This window comes from Pleurodeles waltl, chromosome 6, assembly GCF_031143425.1.
Source record: "Pleurodeles waltl isolate 20211129_DDA chromosome 6, aPleWal1.hap1.20221129, whole genome shotgun sequence".
NCBI classification, from domain to species: Eukaryota; Metazoa; Chordata; class Amphibia; order Caudata; family Salamandridae; genus Pleurodeles; species Pleurodeles waltl.
Window position 1 is genome coordinate 407,638,334 of NC_090445.1, and position 19,536 is coordinate 407,657,869.

At 47.1% G+C, this 19,536-nt stretch overlaps 1 protein-coding gene across 1 annotated transcript in view; it reads right to left on the minus strand.

Moving 5' to 3' along the window:
• The window catches only part of SLC6A17 (solute carrier family 6 member 17), a 279,329-nt gene that overhangs the window by 27,148 nt on the left and 232,645 nt on the right, over positions 1 to 19,536 (minus strand). Inside the window, exon 11 of the mRNA XM_069238337.1 lies at positions 17,992 to 18,151. Coding sequence (XP_069094438.1) covers positions 17,992 to 18,151 — 160 coding nt within the window. The remainder of the gene's footprint in view (positions 1 to 17,991; positions 18,152 to 19,536) is intronic.

A 19,536-nucleotide genomic window follows, 5' to 3' on the forward strand; every position in this document is an offset into this window, starting at 1 on the left:
TTAAGAGATTGTATGATTGGTTAAGTGATTGGCTGGCAATCCTTTTCCTGGCTTACAGTGGTTGAAGGGTTAATTGACTGACTGGCTTGCTGACTAAATGGCCAGTTTAATGGCTAGCTTGTCAACTGTCTGGCTGGCTGGTTGACAGGTGATTAGCTATTTTGCTGGCTTGCTTAAAGCCTTAATGACTGATTGCTTGACTGTAAAGCTTAACTGATTGTGTAATTGCTAGTTGACTGACTGACTGGTTGACACAAACTAACTTGTTTTGATGTGGGTGTCTGGTTTTTAGCCAAATAAGCAAATGACTCTTTGGCTCCCATACCTTTAGACGACTGGCTGGTGAACTGATCTGGAAAGCTCCAGGGTAGGTGATGTAGGCTGAAGGACTGAAGTTTGGTCAGACTTCTGTAAGTCAACTATGGACCGGAGATTGCAGCTACGGCAAATGATTGATCTGTTCGAAGCAACTGGAGCGCAGGTCTTCTTGCAGGAGCCTGCACGGCTCAAAGTACAGCGTGATGAGAAGACCAGGCTTTGTTTGTCAGAGAAGGAGGCCATAGACACAAACCAAAGGGGACTGAGGGAAGCCCCTACCCAGAAGTTAGAGAAGCAGCTTAGTACGGGGGGCAAGTTATCGTTCGGTGTTTTTGTCTGTTTTTTTTTTACATTTTATTTTAGCCCTTCTGCTGATGGATAGCTCGCTATGGCTTGATGTTTTTTTTTCTTTTACTTTGTGTAGGGAAAAGCTCTTCTTTTGTTTTTTCTTGCTTGTGGTGGGCACAGGGGTGCTATCCTTCTCGTTCTGACAGCCATATGGAGGTGATTTTCTACCCTTGCTATGTGTGGAGGGGGTTGGAGAACTTTGAGTGGGCCTAGGTTTCTTCTTGTTTGAATGATGCAAATTTAGGATGTGCAGGGCAAAAAGAAAATTATAAAAAGGTCCGAAGTGGTCACTAGGTGGTATCTCTTTTCATGATAAGTGGAGCATTAAGGGGTGGATACTAGGGAAGGGGAATTATAGCATCAATACTATGGCTGTCATGAATAGGTCGAAAGCTCTATGTTTAGAGTGTAGGCTTACTGTCCATGGCTAGGATTAAAGTAATATGTTGGAATGTAGATGACTTTAACCACCCTTTGAAGAGACGGATGCTTAGAGAAGAGGTGTCAGTTTATAAGCCTCATATTCTCTGCATCGTAGAGACCCATACAGCATATAAGGACAGGGGGATGCTACAGCAAACAGTATACAACACTACTGTCAGCACTGCCTAGCAGGTTTCAATATGTGGTGGCGTTACGTTAAGCCTTCACTCTTTTAATTGCAAAGTGATCCATACTGCTCCTGACCCACATGGCAGGTGGGCTATCCCTCAGATTGATGTATGTGATAAATTTATCACTATATGCTCTGTTTATGTACCAAATAGAGATGACACAGAATTGATACATACACTAAATGTTGAGTTAACAGACTGGGATGGAGAGTTACTGATCCTTGGCGGTTTTAATTGCGTTGTGAGTTATCAGCAGGACGCAATTAACAAAACTGCTACCCCAGGTATGATTAAAATTATGCTGGCCATCAAATATTTAATTAGGGTACATGGCTTAGTAGACTTATGGAAAGTGCTGCACCCGACGACACCGGGATACACACATTACTCCACTCCCCATGGTCACTATTTTAGAATTGACATGATCTTTCTTTCACAGGACTTAATCAGTGAATCAGAAATTGAGTTGAGTCCTAAGATTACTTCTGATAATAATTCCCTAATGTTAACATTATGTATTTCTGGCACCCAAAGTGAGCCACGAAAATGGATGTTTCCTAGATCATTCTAATTGAGTCAAGAATAAAAAAAGAATGAATGTACACCTGAGAGAATTAATAGATATCAATGTGGGCTCTACCTCCTCTAATATTGTTTGGAATGCTTTGAAGGCATCTGTGAGGGAAGTTACTGCACAGTCCATCTTTGAGCAGAACAAATGTTGTAAGACCCAAGTACATACTGGATTGAGACCCAAGGACATGCTGAATTGTTAGATGGGAGCGGAGACATGCACAGGCAGTATCAGTGGTGTATCCTAATGAATCTACAATATACTTTGAGATGATTCAATGTAGGTGCAGGGTACATTGTACACCTTGGGAGAAGGCTGCATCTGCATACTTGGCCGGGAGGGTAACTCTAAAGTTGGGAAGGTCTTGGCCTACAAAATTCCTGAAACCAGATGTCAGAACATGGTTAAATATATTAAGGATAAGTAAGATAATAGGGGTCAAGAACCTAGGGACATTCTTCATTCTTCATGCATTCCTATCGGAAACGCTATACAGAAAACCAGGTAAGGTTTATGAGTGAGTTGGAGGGGTAAATTGCATCGCCTAAGAGGTGAGGGTTGAGCTTATCAAAGCATGATCTATTTGAAGGTGAGATTACTCAAGAAGAAATAAAATAGGCTGTTATGTTTCTGAACTCTGGCAAGGCTACAGGAAATGACGCCTTGCTGATGTAGTTGTAGAAAACATTTCTTGATATATTGGCACTAGTGTTACTCACTGTTATTTTAGATATTGAGTATTTCGTGATAACCCTGATTCTTGGAACAATACCAACATCATACTCTTCCTAAAGAAGGATAAGCCAGCCAAAGAAATGGTGTCAGTCGGCCAATATCATTAATGAAATTCCAATGCTAAAATCTATGCGAAAGTGCTGGCTTCAAGGATGGCCACTGGCGTCCATGATTTAGGGCCTCATTATGAACATGGTGGTGCAGACTGCCATGCCGGCGATGGTGGAAATTACCGCCACCGGCATGGCGGTCTGGACCGCCATATTATGAACACAGGGGGACTGCCACAGGCGGCCCTCTGCCACCGCCAGGTTACTGCCGGCAGGCATCCTGACGATGGCGGAGTTCTCCATCCAACAGGGCAGCGCTACCCTCTGGATAAAGAACCTGAGTTCCGCCAGCCATTCCCTGGCGGTTTCACCTGCCAGGGAAAGGCTTGTGGAAGGGGTGCTCTGGGGCCCTCCTGGGGCTCCCTGCACTGCCCATGCACTTGGCATGGGCAGTGTAGGGGCCCCCGTGCACAACTCCGTCTCACAGGTCACTGTTTCCGCCCGCCGGCCCAGCGGAATGTTGGTAAGACGGCCGGCGGGGTTGTCAACGGTCTGGCTGTCTGTATTCAGACCACCAGCATGACCACGGTGGGGATTCCCGCTGTGTTCATAATGAGGCCCTTAATCTCTTCACAGCAGCATGGGTTCATTCCAGGCAAGGATACCACTAACCACATTATTGCAGCTATAGCATTGTTTGATGCACCTAAATATGTCAGGGTATAGGCCGGTATGATCCTATTAGACACAGAGAAAGCATAGGGTGTCATGGCTTTACTTGTGGTCTACCTTCCTGGCTATCGTTATTGGTATTAGGTATCTACAATAGGTCAAGAGTCTATGACGGAACCCAGTCGCCTGTGTGGTTTTAGCAGGGAGTAACTCATTAATGTTTAAGGTGGATTGCAGTGGCCCCCCAGGGATGCCTGCTGTCTCCAGTTTTGTTTGCACCCTGCCCTGTCGGATAATGATTCCGACCGCCGCCAGGCTGCCTGACGGAGGCAGCCTGGAGGTGAGTGAGGACCGCCGATGGCGGCCCTCATGGTGTACACAATGTGGCAGTGTGGCCCGCCATGCCGGCTGGTGGGTTTTCCCGCCACCGCCAGCATGGCGGGCCACACCGCCATGATCGTAATGACCACCTTTAGCTTGAACCCTACTTGCAGCACCTTGTTAATAATTGATGCATAGCACTGGTTGTGGTTAATGGACTGGAGATTAGAATCATTGCATATGCAGAGCACGTGGCAGTGCACTCACCACAGCCAACTGAAGCAATTAAATTACTTGTTAACGAGGTAGTCAGATTTGGGGCTTTCACTCGATATCATCTCAATCTGTCTAAAACTCAAATAATTTTGAAGTATGTATCTTCCTTTAAGGAACCAAGGATAGATTCAGTTGCCACATATTTGGGGCTCAAGATCTCTTCCATTAATTGTATAATCAACCTGAATTACGAACAACTGCGAAGCCAGTCCATCGTTAACATGCGGCATAAGTATTATTGCCCGTTGCAATATAGTTAAGAAGAATATTCTCCCTAAGTTCCTTTATTTTTTTCGAGCCATCCCTCAACAAGTACCCAATACTTTCTTTAAAGTGGCTAGAAGGTGCTGTGGGTAGTTTCATTAATTGGATATAAGAGAGCTAGACGGGTCATTGGATATCTGAAGCTCTCTCCCGGTCAAGGGGTGTGGGGACTTCCAGATTTTAAGGTATATTTTTGGGCCGCCTTTGGCAATCGTATTTGAGGCCTTCTTACAGACTGCCATCCAGATTGCAACACCTATGTGTATCATATAGCGGCCAGGGATAAATGGAAGTCTTTGCTATGTAGATCTGATCCCAATTATTTCACAATGGTAAGGTTTAAGCTTAATATTGACATATGTAGAATCTGGGGAAATATCTGCCTGGCCTTCCAAATTCAGCTGTTGTATTTCCATTGTGAACGCTGAATTTTCACTAATAAATTTTTACGTATTCTGAATTATTAATCTGCATAGAATTTGACTTAATATAAAAAATAATGTGCGATTTGGAAAATGTGTCCACTTGAGTGGTTGCCAGTAATCACGAAGTGTCCTTATTAAATGCTAATTAATACAAATATATATTGTTAGAAATGGGGTTTTTGGTTGGCAGTCAGGTTACCCTCTGTCCAAGCAAAAGCCCTCACTCTAGTCAGGGTAAGTCACACACTATCTAAGATTATCCTGTGCCCACCCTCTGGTAGCTTGGCACGAGCAGTCAGGCTTAACTTAGAAGGCAATGTGTAAAGTATTTGTGCAATAAATCATACAATACCACCATATAGCACCACAAAAATACACCACACAGTGCTTAGAAAAATATATAATATTTATCAGGATAATTGTAGGTCAAAAAGAATAAAGTTGCAATGGGAAATTGTAGAAATATCACAGGAAAGTGATATAAAGTGTCTTAAGTCTTTTAGAATGTAACAAAAGTCTCTTTCAAGCACAAGTACCTGGTTAGGAGTGGAAAATCTCCTCAGAGGGCCACGGGAGAAGAGATGCGTGGAAAAAGGGTGTGTGCGTCGATTTCTCCTCAGCACACAAAGACTTGCGTCGTTCTTTTCCACGCGGGGAAGTCGGGCGTCGTTTTCCGGCGCGCAGACAGTCTCTTTTCGTGGATCGAGGGGATTACCAGATGTCCCGGGTCTGTGCGTGGATTCTCCGACTTGTTTTCCGGCTGCGCGTCGTTCTGCGGGGCTGCGCATCGAAGTTTCGATCTCACGGTAGGCGTCGCGTCGATTTCTCCTTGGAAGTCGGGCGGCGTCGTCCTTGCGAGGCCGTGCGTCGAAACTTTGGTCTCACGGCAGGCGTCGCATCGATTTCTCCTCGGAAGTCGGGCGGCGTTGTCCTTGCGAGGCCATGCGTCAAAGTTTCGCAGTCACGGTAGGCGTCGCGTCGATTTCTCCTGGAAAGTCGGGCGGCGTTGTCCTTGCGAGGTTGTGCGTCGAAGTCTCGATCGTCCCGAGGGCGTCGCGTTGATCAGCGTCGGTGTGCGGCGTTTTTCTCGCCGCGAAACAAGCTGTGCGTCGAAATTTCCGGCGCACGGAGCGTCCAAGTGAAAGGAAGAAGTCTTTTTGGTCCTGAGACTTCAAGGAACAGGAGGCAAGCTCTATCCAAGCCCTTGGAGAGCACTTTCACAGCCAGACAAGAGTTCAGCAAGGCAGCAGGGCAACAGCAAGGCAGCAGTCCTCTGTAGAAAGCAGACAGGTGAGTCCTTTGAGCAACCAGGCAGTTCTTCTTGGCAGGATGTAGTTTCTGGTTCAGGTTTCTTCTCCAGCAAGTGTCTGATGAGGTAGGGCAGAGGCCCTGTTTTATACCCAAATGTGCCTTTGAAGTGGGGGAGACTTCAAAGAGTGGCTAAGAAGTGCACCAGGTCCCCTTTCAGTTTACTCCTGTCTGCCAGGGTCCCAGTAGGGGGTGTGGCAGTCCTTTGTGTGAGAGCAGACCCTCCACTCTCCCAGCCCAGGAAGACCCATTCAAAATGCAGATGTATGCAAGTGAGGCTGAGTACCCTGTGTTTGGGGTGTGTCTGAGTGAATGCACAAGGAGCTGTCAACCAAGCCCAGCCAGACGTGGATTGTAAGGCACAGAAGGATTTAAGTGCAAAGAAATGCTCACTTTCTAAAAGTGGCATTTCTAGAATAGTAATATTAAATCCGACTTCACCAGTCAGTAGGACTTTGTATTACCATTCTGGCCATACTAAATATGACCTCCCTGCTCCTTTCAGATCAGCAGCTGTCACTTCAACAGTGTATGAGGGCAGCCCTAATGTTAGCCTATGAAGGGAGCAGGCCTCTCAGTAGTGTGAAAACGAATTTAGGAGTTTTACACTACCAGGACATATAACTACACAGGTACATGTCCTGCCTTTTACCTACACAGCACCCTGCCCTAGGGGTTACCTAGGGCACACCTTAAGGGTGACTTATATGTAGAAAAAGGGGAGTTCTAGGCTTGGCAAGTACTTTTAAATGCCAAGTTGAGGTGGCAGTGAAACTGCACACACAGGCCTTGCAATGGCAGGCCTGAGACAAGGAAAAAGGGGCTACTTAAGTGGGTGGCACAACCAGTGCTGCAGGCCCACTAGTAGCATTTAATTTACCAGCCCTATGCACATAAAGTGCACCTTACTAGGGACTTATAAGTAAATTAATAGTCCAATCAGGTATGATTCCAGGTTACCATGTTTTAAGGGAGAGAGCATATGCACTTTAGCACTGGTTAGCAGTGGTAAAGTGCGCAGAGTCTATAAACCATCAAAAACAGTGTCCAAAAAAATGGAGGGAGGCAGGCAAAAAGTTAGGGGTGACTACCCTAAGGCTGTCAGGTCTAACATGTGTCCCCCCCAGCTGAAAGTGGGGAGAGCTACCCGACCTCCTGGGAGCTCTCATCGCTAAGGCGGAAGTACCTGGAGAGACCATCAGCATTGGCGTGGTCAACCCCTGGGCGATGTTCCACCATAAAGTCCATCCCCTGTAGGGAAATGGACCACCTCAAGAGTTTTGGATTCTCACCCCTCATCTGCATGAGCCATCTGAGGGGCCTGTGGTCTGTCTGAACCCGGAAGTGAGTCCCAAACAGGTAGGGTCTTAGCTTCTTCAGTGCCCAGACCACAGCAAAAGCTTCTCGTTCAATAGCACTACACCTCTGTTCCCGTGGTAATAGCCTTCTGCTAATAAAGACTACCGGTTGATCTCTGCCCTCCTCATTCAGCTGTGCTAGGACTGCCCCTATGCCATGCTCTGAAGCGTCTGTCTGCACGATAAATTCCTGGGAGTAGTCAGGGGCCATGAGTACGGGGGCCGTGCACATGGCTTCCTTCAGGGCGTCAAAGGCTTTCTGACAAGCCTCTGTCCAATTCACCAACCTAGGTTGCTTCTTGGAAGTGAGTTCTGTCAAGGGTGTTACAATGGTACCATAGCCCTTGACAAATCGGCGGTAGTATCCTGTGAGGCCTAAAAAGGCTCTCACCTCCGTCTGTGTTCGGGGTGGTTGCCAGGCCTTGATAGTTTCAATCTTGGCCTGGAGTGGCTGCACCTTGCCACCACCCACTAGGTGTCCTAAGTACACCACGGAACCCTGCCCAATCTGGCACTTACTGGCCTTGATGGTCAGGCCTGCCTGTTGCAGGGCCTGAAGCACCTCCTTGAGGTGAAGCAGGTGTTCCTCCCAGCTGGAACTGTAGACAGCTATGTCATCCAGGTAGGCTGCACAGAAGGCATCCTTGCCAGCTAGGACCCCGTTAACCAACCGTTGGAAGGTAGCGGGGGCATTTTTCAACCCAAACGGCATCACCCGGAACTGGTAATGGCCATCCGGGGTTGAAAATGCGGATCTTTCCTTGGCCCCCTCAGTTAGGCCGATCTGCCAGTACCCTGAAGTAAGATCAAACGTACTCAGGAACTGGGCAGCGCCTAGCCGGTCCACGAGCTCATCAGCTCGGGGGATGGGGTGAGCATCCGTCCGTGTGACTGAGTTGAGACCCCGGTAGTCCACACAGAACCGGAGTTCTGGCTTCGCACCGGGGGCAGTAGCCTTAGGGACCAATACCACTGGGCTGGCCCAGGGACTACTGGATTTCTCAATGACCCCTAGAGTCAACATCTTGGAGACCTCCTCCTTGATGCTGGCCTTCACCTTATCCGACAACCTGTAAATTTTGTTTTTCACAGGGAGACTGTCACCGGTGTCAATATCATGAACACAGAGGTGGGTCAGGCCAGGAGTAAGGGAGAACAGGGGGGAGAACTGCTCCAACAGCTCATAACAGTCTCCTTTCTGATTTAGAGTCAGGGAGTCAGACAGAATGACCCCGCTTACTGACCCATCACCTTCTTGGGCAGAGAGGAGGTCGGGGAGAGGTTCACTCTCCTCTTCCGTTCCTTCATCTGTGACCAGAAGCATGTTGATCTCCGACCTCTCAAAATGAGCTTTTAGTCGGTTCACATGGAGCACCCATAGGGGATTCCTAGGGGTTTTGAGGTCCACTAGGTAAGTGGCCTCCCCTTTCCGCTCCTTTATTTCAAATGGGCCAGACCAGCGGTCCTGGAGAGCTCTGGGCTCTACTGGCTCCATTACCCACACTTTGTCTCCAGGTTGAAACTCTACCAGGGTGGCCTTCTGGTCATACCATTGTTTCATCACCTCTTGACTGGCCTCAAGGTTATCTTGGGCTTCTTTCCAGAAGCGGGTCATCTGGTTGCGGAGGGCCAACATATAGCTGACCACATCCTGAGGGGGTGTCTTTGGAGCTTTCTCCAATCCCTCCTGGACAATGCTTAAGGGTCCCCTGACAGGGTACCCATAAAGAAGTTCAAAGGGACTGAACCCTACCCCTCTCTGGGGGACCTCTCTGTAAGCAAAGAGAAGGCATGGTAAGAGGACGTCCCACTTACGCCTCATGGCCTCAGGGAGGCCACCAATCATGCCTTTCAGGGTCTTGTTGAATCTCTCCACAAGACCATTCGACTGGGGGTGATAGGGTGTGGTGAACTTGTAAGTTACACCACACGCATCCCACAGAGACTTCATGTATGCAGACATGAAGTTAGTGCCTCTGTCAGACACTATTTCCTTGGGGAATCCCACACGGGTAAATATCCCCATCAGGGTTCTGGCCACCACCGGTGCAGTTACTGTCATCAGAGGGATTGCCTCTGGGTAACGGGTGGCATGGTCCACCAAAACCAGGATGAACCTGTTGCCTAAGGCAGTTTTGGGGTCCAAGGGACCAACAATGTCGATGCCCACCCTTTCAAAGGGGGTGCCAACGACAGGAAGTGGAATCAGGGGGGTTTTAACCCTTTTTCCTGCTTTACCACTGGCCTGGCAGGTAGGACAGGATCTGCAGAACTTGTCTGAGTGTGTCCTCATTTTGGGCCAATAAAAGTGGGTGACAAGCCTGTTAAAGGTCTTGCCCTGCCCCAAATGTCCTGCCAGGGGAATGTCGTGAGCCAGACCCAGTAGGAAGGTTCGGTAACATTGGGGGACCACCAGCACACGTGCTGCCCCAAAGCCCGGAACCTTAGGCTCACTGTAGAGGAGATCATTCTCCCAATATAGGTGGTGATCGCCAGAGGCGTCGCCGGCTGCCTGATTTGAGGCTTGTTTCCTCAAACCTTCTAGAGTGGGACATTCTTTCTGCGCCTTGCAGAATTCCTCCCTGGTGGGTCCACCCTCAACTTGCCAGCCAGCAAGCTCAGGTAAGTCACCTAGGGCGGCAATGTCTTCCCCAGTTGGCTCGGAAGACTCCTCCTCAGGAGCCCCGTCAGCCACTGTGGGAACAGCTGGGGCCGGTTTCCCGCACCCCTGGTCCCTCCTCCTGGCAGCTCTCTGGGCCATCGTTCCAGGCTCCAGATGCCCTTGACTTCCCTCTCGGTCAGCCATGGACCGTGTGGTCATGCAGACCCACTCAGGTAACCCTAACATCTCCAGGTGAGACCTGGGCTCCACTTCTTTCCAAGCAGTGTGCTCAAGGTCATTGCCTAACAGACAATCTACAGGCATGGCAGGACTCACAGCTACTTTCAGAGTACCAGAGACCCCCCCCCACTCAAAGGGAACCAGAGCCACCGGTAGGTGACTCTCGCGATTGTCAGCGACTCTGACCTGGTGGAATGTATTAGGTACTATCTGCTCTGCTGACAACAGCTGACTCTTGATAGTAGTCATACTGGCTCCTGTGTCACGCAGAGCCTCCACCCTCTGCCCATCAATGGTGACCCACTGCCGGTACTTGGAAGTATTTCTGGGCATGTGGGCCTTGGGCACCATTTCTCCTTCTCCCAGGGACACTAGGGAAATCTCTACCTGCTCCCCAAAGCTAGTTGGGTCCATCTCCCCCCCGAGTGCTACACTAGTCAACCCAGGTGCCTGTCCGGTAGTGGACGGTGCCCTCTTGGGGCACTGTGGATCGCCTTTGTAGTGACCATATTGGTAACACTCCATGCATTTGGGGCTAGATTTTCCTGACTTGTCAAATGTCCCTGGCTTTTTCCCAAATTTGGAAAAGGAAGGGTTGCCACCCCCTCCCTGGGAATTCTTTTGGGGGCCTTTAGAGAGTTCCTTATCTGTAAGTTTATCTCCCCCCTCTTTCTTCTGTTGGGAACCCTGACCACCTTTGTGGGAGTCCCCCCCAGGTACCTTTTTGGACACTCTGGTGCTAACCCAGAGGTCCGCCTCCTCAGCAAGCTTCCTGGGATCAGTCAGCTTACTATCCACTAGGTGCTGGCGCAAATCTGTATAAGTAACATTAAGCATATGCTCTCTCAGGATCAAGTCATATAAACCTTTATAATCTGCTACTTTGTTGCCCCGCACCCATCCATTCAGTGCCTTACTAGAGAAATCAAAGAAATCTACCCATGTTTGTGTGGTTTGTTTGGTGCTGTCCCTGAACCTCTGACGGTATCCCTCAGGGGTCAGCCCAAACTTGGCAAGTAAAGTGGCTTTCTGGAGTGGGTATGTGTTTTGATCCGGTGGATCCAATGTGAGAAGTGTGTCCCTCCCCAATGGCGGCACATAACCCCACATAGCTACCCCCCATTGCCCTTCAGGAACCTCATGAGCCCTTAGTGCAACTTCATAAGCAGCTAACCATTTATCTATGTCATCTCCCACCACAAAACTGGGCACCACATTTTTGGGTATACGAACCTTCTTTTCTCCAGCAGGTCCTGTCTGTATGCTGCCACCATTATTGCTGGATTCAGACTGTCTTGCCTTGATCTCCAGCTCCTTGAGACTCAGTTCATGAGCCAACAATAGTTTCTTTTCAGCCAAAGCTCTTTCAGCTTCCACTTGTTTGGCTGCTCTTTCAGCTTCTGCTTGTTTGGCTGCCCTTTCAGCTTCTGCTTGAATCTGTTTGGCTGTTCTTTCAGCTTCAATCTGTTTGGCTGCTCTTTCAGCCTCAGCTTGTTTGGCTTCTCTTTCTGCCCTCCTCTCCTCCTGTTGCGCCTCAATTTTCAGTTTTGCCATTTGCAATTGGAACTCCCTTTCCTCTCTCCTTTCCTCTGCGGTCAGGCTTTGCATTGAGACACTGCTCCCTGGTCTGGAAGGGTGCACAATTGCAGTGGTAACCCCATCCATAGATAGTGAAAATCCTTCTGAGGGGCCATTTTCTGGCTCCCCTTCCTCATCATCCTCTAAATGGGCTTCTGCCCAGGCCCTCAGCGCCACTTGAAAGTCCTCCTTTCTGGAGGCCCCTTGGGTGGGTACCCTTAATGCCCTGCAGAATCCTCTTAGTTGTTTGACCGTGTATGTATCCAACTGGACTAGGTCAAAGTCCCCTGTCTGAGACCCAGTCAGAGACATGTTGAGTGAGGATTTAGTTTTTGAAAATTGTCAGGAAAAAAAACGGATTTTCAAAAAGAGATAAAAACCAAGTTGACCTTCAACTGTGGGTAGGTAGTGAAATACTTAGCTACTGTATGTCACTGCACAAATACAAGTCCTATCCTCACCGCTGATCACCAATGTTAGAAATGGGGTTTTTGGTTGGCAGTCAGGTTACCCTCTGTCCAAGCAAAAGCCCTCACTCTAGTCAGGGTAAGTCACACACTATCTAAGATTATCCTGTGCCCACCCTCTGGTAGCTTGGCACGAGCAGTCAGGCTTAACTTAGAAGGCAATGTGTAAAGTATTTGTGCAATAAATCATACAATACCACCATATAGCACCACAAAAATACACCACACAGTGCTTAGAAAAATATATAATATTTATCAGGATAATTGTAGGTCAAAAAGAATAAAGTTGCAATGGGAAATTGTAGAAATATCCCAGGAAAGTGATATAAAGTGTCTTAAGTCTTTTAGAATGTAACAAAAGTCTCTTTCAAGCACAAGTACCTGGTTAGGAGTGGAAAATCTCCTCAGAGGGCCACGGGAGAAGAGATGCGTGGAAAAAGGGTGTGTGCGTCGATTTCTCCTCAGCACACAAAGACTTGCGTCATTCTTTTCCACGCGGGGAAGTCGGGCGTCGTTTTCCGGCGCGCAGACAGTCTCTTTTCGTGGATCGAGGGGATTACCAGATGTCCCGGGTCTGTGCGTGGATTCTCCGACTTGTTTTCCGGCTGCGCGTCGTTCTGCGGGGCTGCGCGTCGAAGTTTCGATCTCACGGTAGGCGTCGCGTCGATTTCTCCTTGGAAGTCGGGCGGCGTCGTCCTTGCGAGGCCGTGCGTCGAAACTTTGGTCTCACGGCAGGCGTCGCGTCGATTTCTCCTCGGAAGTCGGGCGGCGTTGTCCTTGCGAGGCCGTGCGTCAAAGTTTCGCACTCACGGTAGGCGTCGCGTCGATTTCTCCTGGAAAGTCGGGCGGCGTTGTCCTTGCGAGGTTGTGCGTCGAAGTCTCGATCGTCCCGAGGGCGTCGCGTTGATCAGCGTCGGTGTGCGGCGTTTTTCTCGCCGTGAAACAAGCTGTGCGTCGAAATTTCCGGCGCACGGAGCGTCCAAGTGAAAGGAAGAAGTCTTTTTGGTCCTGAGACTTCAAGGAACAGGAGGCAAGCTCTATCCAAGCCCTTGGAGAGCACTTTCACAGCCAGACAAGAGTTCAGCAAGGCAGCAGGGCAACAGCAAGGCAGCAGTCCTCTGTAGAAAGCAGACAGGTGAGTCCTTTGAGCAACCAGGCAGTTCTTATTGGCAGGATGTAGTTTCTGGTTCAGGTTTCTTCTCCAGCAAGTGTCTGATGAGGTAGGGCAGAGGCCCTGTTTTATACCCAAATGTGCCTTTGAAGTGGGGGAGACTTCAAAGAGTGGCTAAGAAGTGCACCAGGTCCCCTTTCAGTTTACTCCTGTCTGCCAGGGTCCCAGTAGGGGGTGTGGCAGTCCTTTGTGTGAGAGCAGACCCTCCACCCTCCCAGCCCAGGAAGACCCATTCAAAATGCAGATGTATGCAAGTGAGGCTGAGTACCCTGTGTTTGGGGTGTGTCTGAGTGAATGCACAAGGAGCTGTCAACCAAGCCCAGCCAGACGTGGATTGTAAGGCACAGAAGGATTTAAGTGCAAAGAAATGCTCACTTTCTAAAAGTGGCATTTCTAGAATAGTAATATTAAATCCGACTTCACCAGTCAGTAGGACTTTGTATTACCATTCTGGCCATACTAAATATGACCTCCCTGCTCCTTTCAGATCAGCAGCTGTCACTTCAACAGTGTATGAGGGCAGCCCTAATGTTAGCCTATGAAGGGAGGAGGCCTCTCAGTAGTGTGAAAACGAATTTAGGAGTTTTACACTACCAGGACATATAACTACACAGGTACATGTCCTGCCTTTTACCTACACAGCACCCTGCCCTAGGGGTTACCTAGGGCACACCTTAAGGGTGACTTATATGTAGAAAAAGGGGAGTTCTAGGCTTGGCAAGTACTTTTAAATGCCAAGTCGAGGTGGCAGTGAAACTGCACACACAGGCCTTGCAATGGCAGGCCTGAGACAAGGAAAAAGGGGCTACTTAAGTGGGTGGCACAACCAGTGCTGCAGGCCCACTAGTAGCATTTAATTTACCAGCCCTATGCACATAAAGTGCACCTTACTAGGGACTTATAAGTAAATTAATAGTCCAATCAGGTATGATTCCAGGTTACCATGTTTTAAGGGAGAGAGCATATGCACTTTAGCACTGGTTAGCAGTGGTAAAGTGCGCAGAGTCTATAAACCAGCAAAAACAGTGTCCAAAAAAATGGAGGGAGGCAGGCAAAAAGTTAGGGGTGACTACCCTAAGGCTGTCAGGTCTAACATATATGCTTGTGTTTAAATTAATGTAGTAATGTGTTTTATTGATAATTTTGTATTATGCATTTGCTGTAATAATTGTAGGCCTTAGGTTAGCGAGATCTTGGCCCAGTTGCACAGCCTCATGTTAAACTGCACTGTTAAGATAGCGCTGTGAGAAATGTTCACTTGAAGAAATTGATACGTGTATTGTTTTCCGCTGAGTTGACCAAACACTAGCAGATGATTTTCTTTTCCCATGAGAACTGCTTACTAGAATGTGTTGTATCAATTACTGTTACATTGTGTAGTTTAGTGTGTGAGAAAGCGATGTTCCCTGGAGCTAACAATGAATGCACTGACTGAAGGACTAAGTGATACAAAATTGATACCTGACAAACCTGACGATGGGAACAGGAGAAGACCAGCCAATCATGGACATGTGAAAGACCGTTTAGTTATATCTTACATTTGAAGTTCTACTTTCATTGGACTGAATGTAAATGTACGATTCTTTGACCAGTGGCAACGTGGGAAGTGTTTTGGACAATTTTAACTTAGCCCGACTGTACAGAGCGATAGGTGCTCATTTTCCTTAATCCTTTGCTGAGGGGTGCCATTCCAATCATTCTCACCTTCCATGCTCATTCCTATTTTGATTCTCCTACTTAGAGATTTCTATCATTTAACTTTATTGCTCAGACTTCTAATGCTGAATGCTGATCCTTTAGACATTGCTTTCAAATGGTTCAGATAGTTTAGAGTCCCTGGTTCTGAACTATTCTCTTTTGTGATCCGTTGCTGATGCTGACCAAACAGATGTCCAATTGACGAAGATAATTGCAGCTTGCTGATCCATACTGAGGAGAGGTATAACAAAATGCTATTGCTCTTGTTGTATTTGGTCTTTTGTTTCTAAGTACCAACTGCAATTTTTTATAGAGCCATAGTTAGATGTTTTACAAATTTGTGTTGACTAAATTGTTTTGCATGAAGTCCAAACATGCTATTCTAATCAGGTTAGGAAAGGAAATCCTAAAATGCTAATAGGTTGTTATTAATAAATAATTGGTGCTATTCAATTGCTGAATCTAGATGTATGCTATTTCTATTGCACAGTTGTTCTTGCTTTTGATTTTTACTGCAACTCTTGAGTGCGTAGTAATTCATGCTTTCGATAACCTGAGATTCTTTAGAAGGTTTGGTCACCCAGTGTTATTTTTGTTTGTATACCATTTGATTTTGAGACTATGTTACATGATATTAGGATTGTTAATATAGGGAAATAAACATTCTAACTTTTACATAAAGGTGTGGTTAATAATGGCCAATGGGATCATGGTGTGTGAGATTACTGACTCCAAAGATAATTGACATTGCTGATTGATATTTGTTGATGATTTGTATCGAAGTTGAGTCTTGTGGTGGGATTTACTCTAAGCGTAGTCAAAAGGCCCATCGAACCCCTAACACGTCCCTTTATAATTTAAAGATAGAACCCAAATAAGGTCAGACATGCTAACACCATACACCGTTGTGGGGGAATAGAGCTCTACTGTTGATATTTCAGGGTGCCGCATCTAAGCAGTGGTACTCTAAGTAACTTCACTATGATACAGCTAGGATATGCCCTACATCAAGCTAGCTTTTTAAGTATCATTAGATATAACAATATCTCCAGCACAATGCTTCTAGAATTGCGATTAGTGATGATGCCATACTCATGATGTATTCAGAGGCCTGTAAGCTAACAATTCGTAACATGCACCAAATAATGATGGAAAAAGAGAGAGGATTATTTTAGTAGCTGAGCTTGTAAATGGAGTTCTAAGACTGGTTTGCCAGTGCATATATCTGACCTTGAAGATGCGCTTGAAACAATATACTCCTAGGTTACCCTGGTCAATTTAAAGTTGCAACAATTCAGAACAATTTGTATGTCCTATTATACACCAGAAAGAATAGGTTAGTGGGACATCAATGAAGGTAGCCATTAGAGTAGCTTTCCTAGGTGTGGGTTATATGCGACAGACATAGTGCATTTGTTTGCTACCTGTATACATTTAGAGCAATTCTGGAGGGATATAGGGCCAGATGTAGCAAAACGGCAATTTGCGACTTGCAAATTGCGAGTCCCTGCGACTCGCAATTTGCAAGTCGCAAATTGCTATGCAGTACGGTGTCTCAGACACCGACTGCAACTCGCTATGGGGTCGCAATGACCCACCTCATGAATATTCATGAGGTGGGTCGCAAATTGCGGCCCCATAGCGAGTATAGGCACTCGCTAACATGGAGGCCTGCTGTCGTCAGCAGACCTCCATGTTCGTGACTGCTTGATCAATAAAGCAGTTTTTTTTTTTTTAAGTGTAGCCCGTTTTCCTTACAGGAAAACGAGCTGCACTTAAAAAAAAACGAAACCTTTAGTTTCGGTAGTTTTTTCAGGGCAGGGAGTGGTCCCTTGGACCACTCCCTGCCCTGAAAAAATATTTGTGGGTCCAGTCACAAACTGGAAGGGGTCCCATGGGGACCCCTTCCAATTTGCGAGTGGGTTACCATCCACTTGAAGTGGATGGTAACTGCGATGCCATTTGCGACCGCGCACGTGGTCGCAAATGGTATTGCATCCCACTGCGAGTCGCAAATAGGAAGGGAACACCCCTTCCTATTTGCGAGTCGGAAATGCATTTTGCGAGTCGATTCTGACTCACAAAATGCATTTCTGCATAGGAAACTGCGTTTTGCGACTCGCAAACGGCAAATTTTGCCGTTTGCGAGTCGCAAACAGTTTCCTACATCTGGCCCATAGTTCAGTATATGTCCCAGCGTTTAGAATGTGATCTGCAACTAACTGTTAGAGAAATAATATTCTAGGCTTTAAGCAGGATGTTGGCAAGAATATATTTAGAGCTGCAGCTCTCGCTATTGTAGCTCATCTGTGTACCGCCAAAGATTGAATGACATTGAAATCCCCCATGGTGTGTCAGTGGTGGGCACTACTGGCTCAGGTTTATGAAATTGAGTCAGCATTTCCCGGACTCGGGGGAGAGAAGGGGACTAGAATTATAAATTGGATCTGGGCACCTATGTTCTGACCTATAAGGGTGAATTAAGAAATTTGAGATATGACATGAGAAATGCGTAAAACGAATAATGACCCTTTCCTCTTAGTATAAATTGCTAGCTTTACCTTGTCTGCTCCGAATGTACATCTTATGAATGTATTTATTTTTTATTTTTTTGTGTATATATGACCATGTTCTTTCTGAAATCATAAATATTAAGAAAAAAAAGGCTTATGTGGCGATGCATGGTGCATAAAGTACAGAACTTCGGAGTGCGTAAGTCAGAGATGTAGTCCTGGAGAGTACACAGCCTCAAAATATATAGCTTGGTGGTGCGTAGCTGTGTGGTGGTCTGCTATGGTGTGTGTGGATTGGAAGTCTCTGGCTTGGAAGAGAATGCCCTGTGTGGTAGTTCACAGTTAGGAATCTTGTACTCAAGAGTGTACGGGTTGGGGTTGTGATTGAACTACTAAGGTGTCTGCATATTAGGAGTCTGGAACTCAGGAGTGCATAGGTAAAAAGTGCATGCCTCTTACTTCTGCGTCCCATAGACCCAGGCCACAGCAATATTCTCTAGCATAACCACAATGGTGAGTGGTAGCGTCGCTGAGTAGTCATCAAACATGGTCACAAAGTAGTTGCCTGATCGCTGGACGAAGATCAGACCAATCAGGAAAGCAAAAATACAGCAGCCGACTGTAGAGAAAAGCAGAGGGAAAGTTCAAGAGGAAATCAAAAATGGGAAACATCACACATCAAAGTCTGTCAAATTAAAGTTTGGTGTTTGGGTCAACCAAGACTGTAATTGCTGGGTTTACCGAAACTGGGCCATCTTAGAAACAACGAGCACTGTTGCACTGAGGACAACTTAAACTGTGCCATCTGTGACAGCCAATCTGTGCCATCCGGGACAGTAAAACTGGGCCCGTTGAAATGAACCTTTTTACTGGGCCATTCAATTCACAGTTATCTGGGTCAACCCAAAGTGGGCTATCTTGGACAACTCAAACTTGGCCAACCAGACAGGCCAAACGAGGTTATCTAGAATAACTTAAAAAGTGCCATCTAAGCTGGTCTAAAAGTTATTTGGGCCATTTGTGAAAACCCTGAATGGGCCATCAGAAACAACACACACTGGATATTAAGAGAGATGCAAAACTGATACAAATGAGACATTTTAAACTAGGCTGTCTGACAAATCCTGAATACTGAGACAACTCAAAATTGGCCATCTGTGCCTATCGCCACTGGCCCATCTGAAACAACCAACAATCATCTATGGCAAAACACACACGCACCAGCACACACACAAACGTGTGTGAGTACATGCACCCATACATACATACCCCCACCAAACCCACTCCAGGAGCAGGCCAATCCAGAACTTGGGAGTGCGAAGGAAAGAATTGGAAAGTACACCTGTCACCATGAACAAGACTACATGGGGTCTTTAAATTAGGTCAGATCAAGGAAACTTAACTTGTAATGTATCTCGTACATGCCTGAAAAAAACTCCCTAATTGTTACTGAGCTTTAAGCCATCGGGCAACAAACGTATAGTTGTGTATTCACCCCATCCTGTATGCCCCCGAAGCTATGTGTCTCAGCCCAGCTGCAGCAGGGTGTGTTTCTCATCCGAGCTTCACCAGGGTGTGTTTCTCAGCCCAGCTGCACAAGGGGGTGCTTCTCGGCCGAGCTGCACTACGGTATGTTTCTCAGCCCAGCTGCTCCAAGGTGTGTTTCTCGGCCCAGCTACACCAGGCTGCATTATTCAGCACACCTGCATTAAATGGTGTTTCTCAGCTGCATCAGGCAGTGTTTCTGAGCCCAGCTGCACCGGAATGTATATCTCCACGCACCTACAAGATACTGGGGCTCTTAGCACAACATCAGGCTTTGGAACAAACCACACGAGCAGCACGTGTACAGCAGGCATCCTGCCTAAACACTTCTGTGGCAAACTGCTGCTTCTTAGAGCTCACCTACAAAGGTCTAGAAAACTCAGTCATCAGCAGCAGATGGGATGGTGCAGGGGGCAAGACAGCTGCAGAACGTTGTGCTCCAGCACTCCACTCTGGCTC